This window comes from Brassica oleracea, chromosome C6, assembly GCF_000695525.1.
Source record: "Brassica oleracea var. oleracea cultivar TO1000 chromosome C6, BOL, whole genome shotgun sequence".
Lineage (NCBI taxonomy): Eukaryota > Viridiplantae > Streptophyta > Magnoliopsida > Brassicales > Brassicaceae > Brassica > Brassica oleracea.
Genome location: NC_027753.1, coordinates 24425144 through 24435544, shown reverse-complemented (window position 1 = coordinate 24435544; position 10401 = coordinate 24425144). Strand labels below are relative to the sequence as shown.

Below are 10401 nucleotides of genomic sequence, written 5' to 3'. Positions count from 1 at the left end.
ACTTATTAATAATTAGATGGACCAACATATTTCTCTTGTAATTTTAAGAATCATCCTGGTGATGACATGTGGCTACAAAAAGAAGTTGTAAAGTTTCTCAATTAATATATAGGGGATGTTATTCTTACAAAACAAAGCTCTAATTTTTGCACAGTGTAATTTTGTTACAGTTGATTAAGTTTTTTTATTGTGTTCTAATTCGTAGGGAATATTTACCGCATGTTAACCATTCAAATATTTTAAAAAGGGGGAAATGCTAATTTCAGTAAAATTGAAATGCAATTTTTTTTGTATGATAAATTTTTTTGAGCCCGTATAATTTAATTTAAATGTAAATGATGCAAGTGATAGTTTTGAGTAAACCATACATATTTTTGAAATGAAACTAAATTCATTTAAATTAATTTTTTTGGAAATGATTTTTTCCTAATACAACCTAAATGTGCGTGAATTTTAAAATATCAATTAGGTAATCTAAAGTTTTAACCCATGTAAATTATTTAATATTTATCCTAAACTTCTTATCCTAGTTGTTCTCAAAAAAATACTTCTTATCCTAGTTCCGTCGACTCCTTTGTTCCATGCTGCGTTGTCTACAGATATAGAAAATACATTTTTATGTATATGTTTGGTGAAAAGTTAAAAACACTGAAAGTTGAAATGATAAGGTTTATGTAAGAGATAGACAAAACATATGATAAAGAAAAATGTCTCTGGTCACGTCAAACACCACCATCTGATCATAAATTACCATGAATTCATAAAAAGAAGATAGGCTTGAGGAAGATAACTCCAGAAAAATTACGTACAGAGACTAAAATTGGTTTTCTGATCATGGTAGTTTCAGTTCACATGCGACTCTGCTTGGCTCGTGAATGTAGTAAACAATATAATGTATTACTAATTATTCACACCGGTTCAATCTACTCAATCACAGCCGGTCTAACCCGGACTCACATGTCAATGGAATTTTTTTTAATTTAAAACCCCTATTGGATTTATCGTGTGAAAAAAATGTATAAATGAATTGTTTGTTTGATAAAGAACTTCTAAACCGAAATTTGGAAAACTCCGTTAAACCAAACAGAATGAAGAATCATGTGAAACATATCATACTTCTCAGGCTTCACATGCCACAAAAAAAGCTTCTGCATTCTCTTCACTCTCATCTGCAATTGCTTGTACCTACGTTCCGATATAGACATCAAAATCTTCTTCAAGTTGGGTATATCTTTCTCCAACACAAAAACCGCAAACGACTCCCACTTCAAAACCTCGAAGAAAGGTGGCACAAGTTATCAGATATGATTACTGGAACACAACCATAGAAAATAGCCTCCACCACCCTAGGGCTGTTCACTTCATACCCTTAAGCGCAAATGCAGTACTTGCTCGTCTTCATGAACTGAAGATAGTTCTTGTTTCCTTTAGACCTCAGAAGCTTCCCGAATATTTTCAGGTAAGGATCTTTGTTGTTACCCCAGTAAGAGAGTAGTATTGGCCTAACGTACCCGTGATCGGGTTGACCAGCAAAGAAAGCTACTGTTGGCCTTTTGGACGCAGACTTGCCACCGATGTTACTTAGTGGTTTCTTGGGATCTCTAACGTATGTCTCCGGTAGAGATGTGTCATTTCCAAAGACAAAGCCTTCTTTAACATCCGAGTTACACAACGCCCTTATAGTCTTCGAAAAATGCTTCCGTGTCTCCGATGGAGCCTGAAAATGTAACAAAACGACATACATTTATTAGTAAATGATCTGAATGATCCAACCGTTATAACCTCACATAGACGAAATGTCACAAAACACCAAAAAAACCTAGAAGAAGCAGACCTTTGAGTCAATAATATCCTTGAGACGGTTGAGCTCTTCAAGTGCAATGTCCCAGTTCTGCATCAATATCTCAGATGCTAGCTTCCCCCACAAGGCACTCATACTTCTCTCAAGGTTAGAGCAAATAGTCCTGTACTGGAAAGATAATCAGCAGCACCTGAATAATTCCCACATTCAAACTGAAACTTGGCGTACTGATACAACGCCTCAATCTGGTCTGACCAATCTGATAAAAAATATTACACATCAAAACTGAGTTCCTGTATACTAAACACAAACGAAACAACACAAAATCACAACCTGGTAACGTTCTTTCAGCATCTGGAGATTGTATTGCTTATCACCTCTTAGCTCACAACCTGGTAAAGTTGATACTTCTCTGAAAACTATCAAAGATCTGCATCACCCAAAACATTTTCTCAGTAAAAAACCTTAACTACAGAGAATTAGAACACGAAACAGGATCAAAAGACCTTAACTTTTCAATCAACCCACCAAACCACATTTAGTTTCTTCACCATTCCTCATCTCAACACCCGCCGACTCGAAGGTATCGTCTGAGGAGGTCCAGAATCAGGTTCGGGATGGCCTTGTGGATTCATCATCGGGAGAGAGACATAGAGAGAGAGACCGAGAGGAAGAGATAGAGACCGAGAAATGTTTGAGCAAAAAAAAAAAGAGACGAAGAGATGAAGAGAAGAGACGGCTCTTCCACACCCTAATTAGGTAGGAGGCGTTGAAGAATGAAAACTGAAGAAAGAAAAAAACGGCTGGGAATCGAGGAAGATGAATCACAGAAGTTGATTTCGATGTGAAGTTTGGGCTAAAATAGCAGACGTGGCAGAAAAAATAGTCCTTATTGGCTGATTTAATTTGCATACGTGGATAGGTTGGCTGATGCTCATATATCCCTTTTAGTATTAGTTAGATTTCAAAAGTTTATTTGCCTAAATTTTTTTTTTTTTACAAATTTGGGGATCTATTTACACATATTTTTTAAAAAAATTTGGGAATCTAAAATAACTGTTTCATTAGGCTTGGTCCAGGAGCGACCTAGCAAACATGTACACAGTTTCGAGCACACATGTAATAGATGAGCCAAAAAGGGCTTTGATGTAAATAAGGGCCCAAATATCAAAGCTAGAGAAATATTCAAAAAGGGTCTGATTTCTTTTGGCATGCAAAGCAAATCTCATGGTTGATCACGCAGCACATTTAACAAGATGATTTTCAACTGGGCGAGTCTGGGAAACAGCGAACGATTATTAACAAAGGCGTTACTCTTTTGTGACTAGTCTTTTACCTTTTTTTTGTTCTTTTGGAGTAAAGTGTACTTTTAAAAGTAAAAGCGAGGGGCTGGTGAAGAAGAAGAAGACAAGGAAAAGGCGTGCTTTAACGCTCATACTTGTTTTAGGGGTTATCGACCACGATCAGCGGTTTCTTCCTCTTCAGTATTATATATATGTATCAAACAACTCGACCCTAATTACGAAAACAACAATAAAATTTCATAGAAATGGGTTCGTCCGGGATGCTTTCGAGGAGAACCTTGGGCACAGATGTCCCCGTCATGACTCAGGTCATCCTCCAGTTCCAACTCATTGTTTCTTATTCTTTGTTTTTTGTGAGAAACCGTTGGGTTTTTGCGTGCAGATACGGGAACTAGCGGCCGAACTGACTAACCCCATGTCTCTCGCCCAGGTTTGTTGCCTTCTCGAAATACGTGTTTTAATAATCTAGTTTTGTAACTTTGGGTTTCGTGAGTGTTTCATTCCTTAAACTTGTATAGTCTGATTATATTCTTTATTGCATGCATCCTAACAATGACTTGAAACATATAGATTATGTCTGAATTTTGATTCTCTGGGGTATTATTGATTGCAGGGAGTGGTGTATTGGCAGCCTCCTCAAAAGGCCTTAGACAAGGTCAAAGAGCTTGTCTGGGATCCTGCCATTAGCTCTTATGGTCCTGATGAAGGTTTGCCTGAGCTACGCCAGGCTCTTCAAAAAAAGGTAACCATCATATAAGAAACAAATAAATATTTTCTTTAATCCAGTAAACGTTTACTTGTCTTTGTTCTGAAGCTGCGTGAAGAAAACAAGCTTACCAAATCAGCTGTGATGGTTACTGCTGGTGCCAATCAGGTCTCTTTTCTTTAAGCTTTTTTTTGCCAAGCCTCTTTTTATTCTTTTACTCTCATACTCTCTTTGTTTTTGTTTTTTTTTGTAAAAAATGTAGGCTTTTGTGAATCTAGTCCTTGCATTATGTGATCCGGGTGATTCGGTTGTCATGTTTCAGCCATACTACTTCAATGCCTACACGGCCTTCCAGATGACTGGAGTCACCAACATCATCGTTGGTCCTCGCCATCCACACACTCTCTATCCCGACGCAGGTAAACCTCCTTCACTACTCTCTGAATCATTACTTAAATAGCTTTCAAGTTGGACTCGTGAGAGCCTCTCTTTTTTTTTTTTTTTTAATGCCAGACTGGTTAGAGAGGACGCTCTCTGATTCTAAACCGACCCCAAAAGTTGTTAGTTTAGTGAATCCTGGTAACCCAAGCGGCACCAATCTCCCTGAATCTCTCCTTAAGAGAATTTCAGATATATGCAAAGATGCAGGGTGTTGGCTTATTATAGATAACACATACGAGTGAGTTCCTCAACTCATTTGCTGATTTGAATGTTAAGTTAAAATTGAAGGGATTATGAAAAATGGGCAGGTATTTCATGTATGACGGTTTAAAACATTGTTGCGTTGAGGGAGACCACGTTGTTAACATCTTCTCCTTCTCTAAAACCTATGGCATGATGGGTTGGAGGCTTGGATACGTGAGTGCCCGTTCCTATTCACTTCCAGATTTTGAGTTTATCTTCATGGAACGTTTAATATTACACGCAGATAGCTTACTCAGAGAACTTAGATGGGTTTGCGGCAGAGCTCTTGAAAATTCAAGACAACATCCCAATATGTGCCTCCATAATATCTCAGCGACTGGCTTTACACGCGTTAGAGGAAGGTGCAGGCTGGGTAACAGAACGGGTAAAGGGTCTGGTGAAGAACAGGGAGATTGTTAAAGAGGCCCTTGCGCCGCTGGGGAAGGAGAACGTCAAGGGAGGAGAAGGGGCGATTTACCTGTGGGCAAAACTACCGGAGGAACACAGAGATGATTTCAAGGTGGTGCGGTGGCTGGCACACCGTCATGGTGTGGTGGTGGTCCCGGGGTGTGCATGTGGTAGCCCGGGGCATGTCCGTGTTTCCTTTGGAGGGTTGAAGGAGGAGGAAACGAGGGAGGCTGCAGAGAGGCTGAGGAAAGGATTAGAGGAGCTGGTTGACATTGGAATGGTGGAATGAAATGGTTGCTTTTGCCTTGTTGTATTGAAGTTATTAGAACCTTTTAATACTAATAAAGAGTGTTTCGATTCTTCATCTACCACAAAAGTCATTTGTATTGGGATGGTGTTTTTTGTGTATACATCCATTGATTCAAATGATTTTATCTTATTTTTGGGCAAAGATTTTATACTTCAATAACGCTAAATTAGCGTTTGATTAGTTAATATATTTGGATTAGCTTTGTTGGTTATAAAATCTTTGTTAATAGAATTTAAACAAAAAGTTGGAGCTTGAGCTGATAAAATTTTGATATAGACCCGTAGAAGAATAGAAGGTAGGTAGTAGACGTTCATGACTGTTGTTATCAAACTGTTTTGAAACCCAACCCGGACCCCGGTGATCCGGTATGTAATCCGGTTTGGATTTTAGGAAAAATCAATTATTTAAAAACTCAGTAAAACTTACAAAAAACCGTTAAAACACGGAGCCCGGCTACCGTTTGAACTACTGATTACTGGTTGAACCAATACGTAATTTTAAAATTATTTTTATTTTAGATTTTTCAGTTACATTATTAGAATTTGTTTTGTATTCTAATTAAGAAAATAAAAAGATTATATGATCATGTGTATTATGAATCTATTAACAAAAATAGTTGATGTGATTTAACATTAGTTTATTTTTGTTATTGATAATTTATTACAAATTTATGTTTTACTTTTGGCTTACTTTTGATTGAAAGTTTAATTTAATTATTCACATTAGACATTTAAATACTTATAGATTTTAATTCTTGATATATCTTTATTCTATGCCATAACTCTTAACTTATTACAAAATTATTAAATAATTTTAATTTTATTTTTAATATTTGTATGTGAAATGAAAATAAAAATAAAGAAAACTAAAGTTAAGTATTTGTCTTATTTTTCTTAATATTTGTATGTAAAATAAAAAAAAATTAAAGTTAATTATTTTTTCCAAATAGTTTTTAAAACATAAAATATTTCTTATATTTTTCAATAGTTAATATATTATCATATACTCCATCCGTTCCAAAATAGATGATGTTTTAGAGAGTTTGTGATGTTTCAAAATATGTGATGTTTTGATATTTTATATTAATTTTAATTTTACTGAAAACTGTGTCACCAATAATATTTTTTAATGTTTTTAATGATTAGCTGAATTATTTTTAGTTTATATTTTTAATGTTATTTTTTAGGAAAAATGTATACCTTAATTCTTGTGCATCCACCCAAAACATCAAGTATTTCGAAACAAAGGGAGTAACAAAACTAATTAATTTATTAACATGCGGTTCGCCCGCGGTCGATCCAATAACTCGGTGACCCGATAAATTGTCCGGTTAAGTGTCCGGGTCGGGTTTCGAAACATTGTATCAAGGAAAATTGCATCCTCTAGCTATCAAAAATATTATAATTCACCACATAACCAAAAGCCCTACATTTCACATATACCGCATGTATTTTCTGTTTAATTCCTCGGCCTTTCATTCAACCGGCGCAACCTGCAGGTAAAATAATAACTACAGAAGGTTGAAAAAGTTACGCGTGGTTCTCTTTAATCACACAACTTCTCTAATAACTTGTTCTTCGTAATTTTCTGAGAAGGTGGAAAGTCAAGGTCGAGATTTTCGCCACTGCAAAATTTCCGCTGCTACCAAGTCGTAGATTTCAGGTACATCACCAGCTAAAATTGGGGAAGGTGGCTTGTTTCATTAAGGTAGACTGCAATCGGTAGCTTCCTTGGCGACGTTTTGTTGAGAAGAAAGCTCCGTCTGTGACGAAAAAGAAAGGCTTTTTAGATTTTAAAAGCGACGGAATGACAGAATGGGAGAGAGGCATCATCCTGAGTGAATGCTTGACGGCGAACCGGTAAATATGTGGCCGTGTCATAAAAAGAAGAGATGATGGCTCGTCGACTTTATATGATGATGAAAAATAATGATGGTGGATCCATAAATCTGTATCACCAAGTCTGCAAAAGAGGAAGAGGTGAAGAAGATAAAGTCGTCGACTATACTATATATAGGGTGTCCATACTATGTATCAGTTACTTTTTACTTACTAAAATTTGATCAAAGATATCTTTTTGTTGTATTCATGTATAAGATGAATTACATGTGTGGCACTGTATCAAAGATGCCACTAATAGTGATGCAACATACATAGAAGTCACATACGCATGAAGTAGAATTAACTGGCGTTACTATTCCATTGACCGATTCTTGTTCTATTCTACATAGACATATTATGTAATGTGATATATTCTGTTAGTATTCTACTTTATCATGTTCCATTCCATTTAACTATTACTAAAAAAGTGCTATATTTTGTTTAGAAATATAGTTTGTAATTTTCTTTAAGTTCTAACTATCGTTATATATTTTTGAACCTATAACAATCGTACTATGATCTATATTGTATAGTTTAATTTTACATAATATAATTTAATATTACATAATATTATGTACTTTTTAGATTTTGATATTTGGGTTTAGGATTTATATTTGGATTAGGGTTTAGTGATTAAAGTTTAGGGTTTAGTATTTAGAAGGTGGAGGAGGGGTATGGTTGGGTCAGCATTAACTTATTCCATGCAATCATAGATATTTCATAATTTCACTAATATTTACTATGTTATTTATTTTGTTCCATTCTATTTAGGTTTAGTGTTTATATTTGGGTTTAAGATTTATATTTGGGTTAGAGTTTAGTGACTAGAGTTTAGGGTTTAGTATTTAGAAGGTGAGGAGGTTGTGGTCATCATTAATTTCTTCCATGCAATCAAAGAGATTTTATAGTTTCACCAATATGTATTATGTTATTTATTTTATTCTATTTTATTTGGGTTTAGGATTTATATTTAGGTTTAGAGTTTAGGTGATATGGAATAATACTCGTTACATATGTATCTGCTAAGCATTAATGTTTTCACGCAATTCATTTTCTTCATTGTCTTCTTAATCCTTCTTACCAAAATAGAATGATTGAAGTTATTAAATGGAATATAACAATAAGGGGTTCTATTTTTGGCCACTGAAAACATTAACCTCGTATGCGGTAAAAATTAAAGTGATGTGGCCTTCTTCTCTTTCATAACTTATGAACAAAATACATAAAATCTTGGGCCAGATAAATTGGTGTCGACGTCGTCTTTGTCACCGTAACTTATCCCAAAAAAGAGTATAACCAGACGAGTTTGACGTTAAATGTTACTGGGAGCATTGTAGACAGAGCTCTTGTTTCATCTCAATATTTGTTAGGGTTATTGTATCTGTGGATTTTGCGTTTTGGGTTGATCATTATTTTTCAAGTTTTTTATTGTTATAGGGTTAAAGCTGTGATGATGAACTCTGTATGTACTGTTCTCCACTCATGAAAGACTAAACTGTGTTAGTAATGTGATTGATATAGTTCGTAGTGTTGCTTGTTGTGTCAATGAGACTTATTGTTTGTTTGTCTTTTTAATTTGTTACTTGTACTGTTGAGATTACATAAATTATATTAAGGTTGTTGAGAGTACCTTTTGTTTCTGGATATTTTTTCTCCAGTTTAGCTGTGTAAGTTGTGTGTATTAAGTAATAATTTTTTTTATTCTTATTATGTTGGTCATATATTTTTTTTATTTTTAAGCTTGTTTTTTTTACCGGATCTTTAAAAAAAATACATGAAGACTTGTAGAAATATAACTATAAAATGAGTGACAATTAGTATTTAGGCTTTAATGAGTTTTAAACGAATATATGTATTTCTCATAAGAAGACAATAGCATTGACTTGTTGACATTGAACATGTAAGCTATTTTCATAAGACAAAAGGAGTGAGCAGGTAGAGATGTTGTTGCCGCCTTTGTATCCGTTGAGATTGTCTATTGTATCTCCTGGTGTGGCTATGTTTGTATCTCTTTTATTTGATGAGTAATATGTAAACAAAAATCATTGTTAGTTGTATTTATCAGAGTTTGTAACTTACTCTGCTTTTTTGTTTAGGTAATTTCACTGATCTTGGTTGTCTTCTTCGTAAGCATCTGCGAAAGTAAGTTTGTAAATTGTTAAATAGTTGGCCATGTAGTTTGTATTTGTTTAGCTGGTTCAATGTATGTGTCGTTGAATTTTAGTTGAATTGATTAGTTTGGTATATTTGTTTTGAAGTTTATTTGTAAGATTAGACAAAAAGTGAGGTGATCATTAATGATTCGTCTTTTTGGGATTCTAGTTTTTGGTGTTTTGATTGTTTGAGTTATTGTGGTTTCTTTTAAGCTGTAAAATAAAGATTTATGTAAAATTAGATTGATAAGTAAGAGAGATAAATAGACGACCACAAATTCGAAAATATTTTTTATTATTGATGTTAGCACAATATAGATAGTAATATAAAGATAATTATGTGTTGATTGTTTTTTACGGATCAATGAGGAGACGGATAACGACTCGAGTTGTTTCTTTGGTGAGGTCAGAGCCCTGGATAGAACGGATTTGCCCAACCACATCTGCAAGTTTAAATATTAGTTATGATATCGAAACATAATATAAACTCATATGCAATATGATAATATACCTGAGAGTTCTATGTTTGTGTTCGCAATCAGTTGAAAATTATTAAACAGTCTAATTATGATTGGAGATTGATCTCAAGAGCACCGTGATGACTTCATAAATAATAGTTGGTGAGATGAAACAAATGATGAATGATCAGTTATCTTGTACATGCTTGAGCACCTAGCAACCTCAAAACGATCGACTTTCACAATGGAACCTGCTTTCAAAGATGACATGTAATAATTAGCACATCCGACGGGAGTAAATCCATGAGTCATGAAATCTGCAAATAATATTATTCAACAAAGAATCAGAAAATCAATTAAAAAAATTATGTTAAATAAGTGTGATAGATCGAAGATTAACTTACCTTTTCATCAAGGAAGAGAACCGTGATTCCCACAAACTCTATGTCTTTCTTGAAGTTCAGAGAATCCCAGAAGCGGAGAAAGCCAGAGGCTGTGCTCTGACTCCTACGACCAAGACGGAGAGACTCAAAGGTTGAGTGACGGACGCCGGGACGCCGGTTTGAGGAACTGGAGAGGCAGAGAGAAACATTTTCTAGAAGATGGTTAAAGTTAAGAGGAATCAATGAGTTTTGTGGAGATGCAGATTGGGTTTATCAAAGATGAGAATCATATATATATGGTTTACAGAGGGGCT

At 34.8% G+C, this 10401-nt stretch overlaps 2 protein-coding genes across 5 annotated transcripts; one reads left to right on the top strand and one right to left on the bottom strand.

The window, feature by feature from the left end:
• Window positions 1-922: 922 nt before the first annotated feature.
• On the bottom strand, window positions 923-2703 carry LOC106296907 (probable glycosyltransferase At5g03795). Of its 4 annotated transcripts, none has more exons than XM_013733160.1 (4): window positions 2135-2703; window positions 1835-2060; window positions 1368-1717; window positions 923-1265 (listed from the first exon to the last, which is right to left on the bottom strand). In XM_013733160.1, exons 2-3 carry the CDS (start codon window positions 1934-1936, stop codon window positions 1370-1372), a joined length of 450 nt encoding a protein of 149 aa, XP_013588614.1. In that variant the 5' UTR covers window positions 1937-2060; window positions 2135-2703; the 3' UTR covers window positions 923-1265; window positions 1368-1369. The 4 variants fall into 4 exon arrangements, with proteins under 4 accessions (XP_013588614.1, XP_013588615.1, XP_013588612.1 ...); XM_013733161.1 differs by having other exon boundaries at window positions 923-1717; window positions 2179-2231; window positions 2314-2703; XM_013733158.1 differs by having other exon boundaries at window positions 961-1717; window positions 2135-2231; window positions 2314-2701.
• Window positions 2704-3342: 639 nt separating this feature from the next.
• LOC106299533 (aspartate aminotransferase-like) lies at window positions 3343-5192 on the top strand. The gene is made up of 8 exons (XM_013735609.1): window positions 3343-3413; window positions 3488-3535; window positions 3719-3847; window positions 3920-3979; window positions 4074-4230; window positions 4325-4490; window positions 4561-4669; window positions 4740-5192. Exons 1-8 carry the CDS (start codon window positions 3351-3353, stop codon window positions 5190-5192), a joined length of 1185 nt encoding a protein of 394 aa, XP_013591063.1. The 5' UTR covers window positions 3343-3350.
• Window positions 5193-10401: the final 5209 nt, after the last annotated feature.

Bases quoted from the DNA above. Each gene is read 5' to 3' on its own strand.
- LOC106296907 (XM_013733160.1), bottom strand. From the start codon at position 1,936: ATGAGTGCCTTGTGGGGGAAGCTAGCATCTGAGATATTGATGCAGAAC. The intron at 1,718-1,834 runs GTCTGCTTCTTC...TTACATTTTCAG, and splicing joins AGGATATTATTGACTCAAAG to GCTCCATCGGAGACACGGAA.
- LOC106299533 (XM_013735609.1), top strand. From the start codon at position 3,351: ATGGGTTCGTCCGGGATGCTTTCGAGGAGAACCTTGGGCACAGATGTC. The intron at 3,536-3,718 runs GTTTGTTGCCTT...TATTGATTGCAG, and splicing joins ACCCCATGTCTCTCGCCCAG to GGAGTGGTGTATTGGCAGCC. The intron at 4,231-4,324 runs GTAAACCTCCTT...TTTTAATGCCAG, and splicing joins CACTCTCTATCCCGACGCAG to ACTGGTTAGAGAGGACGCTC.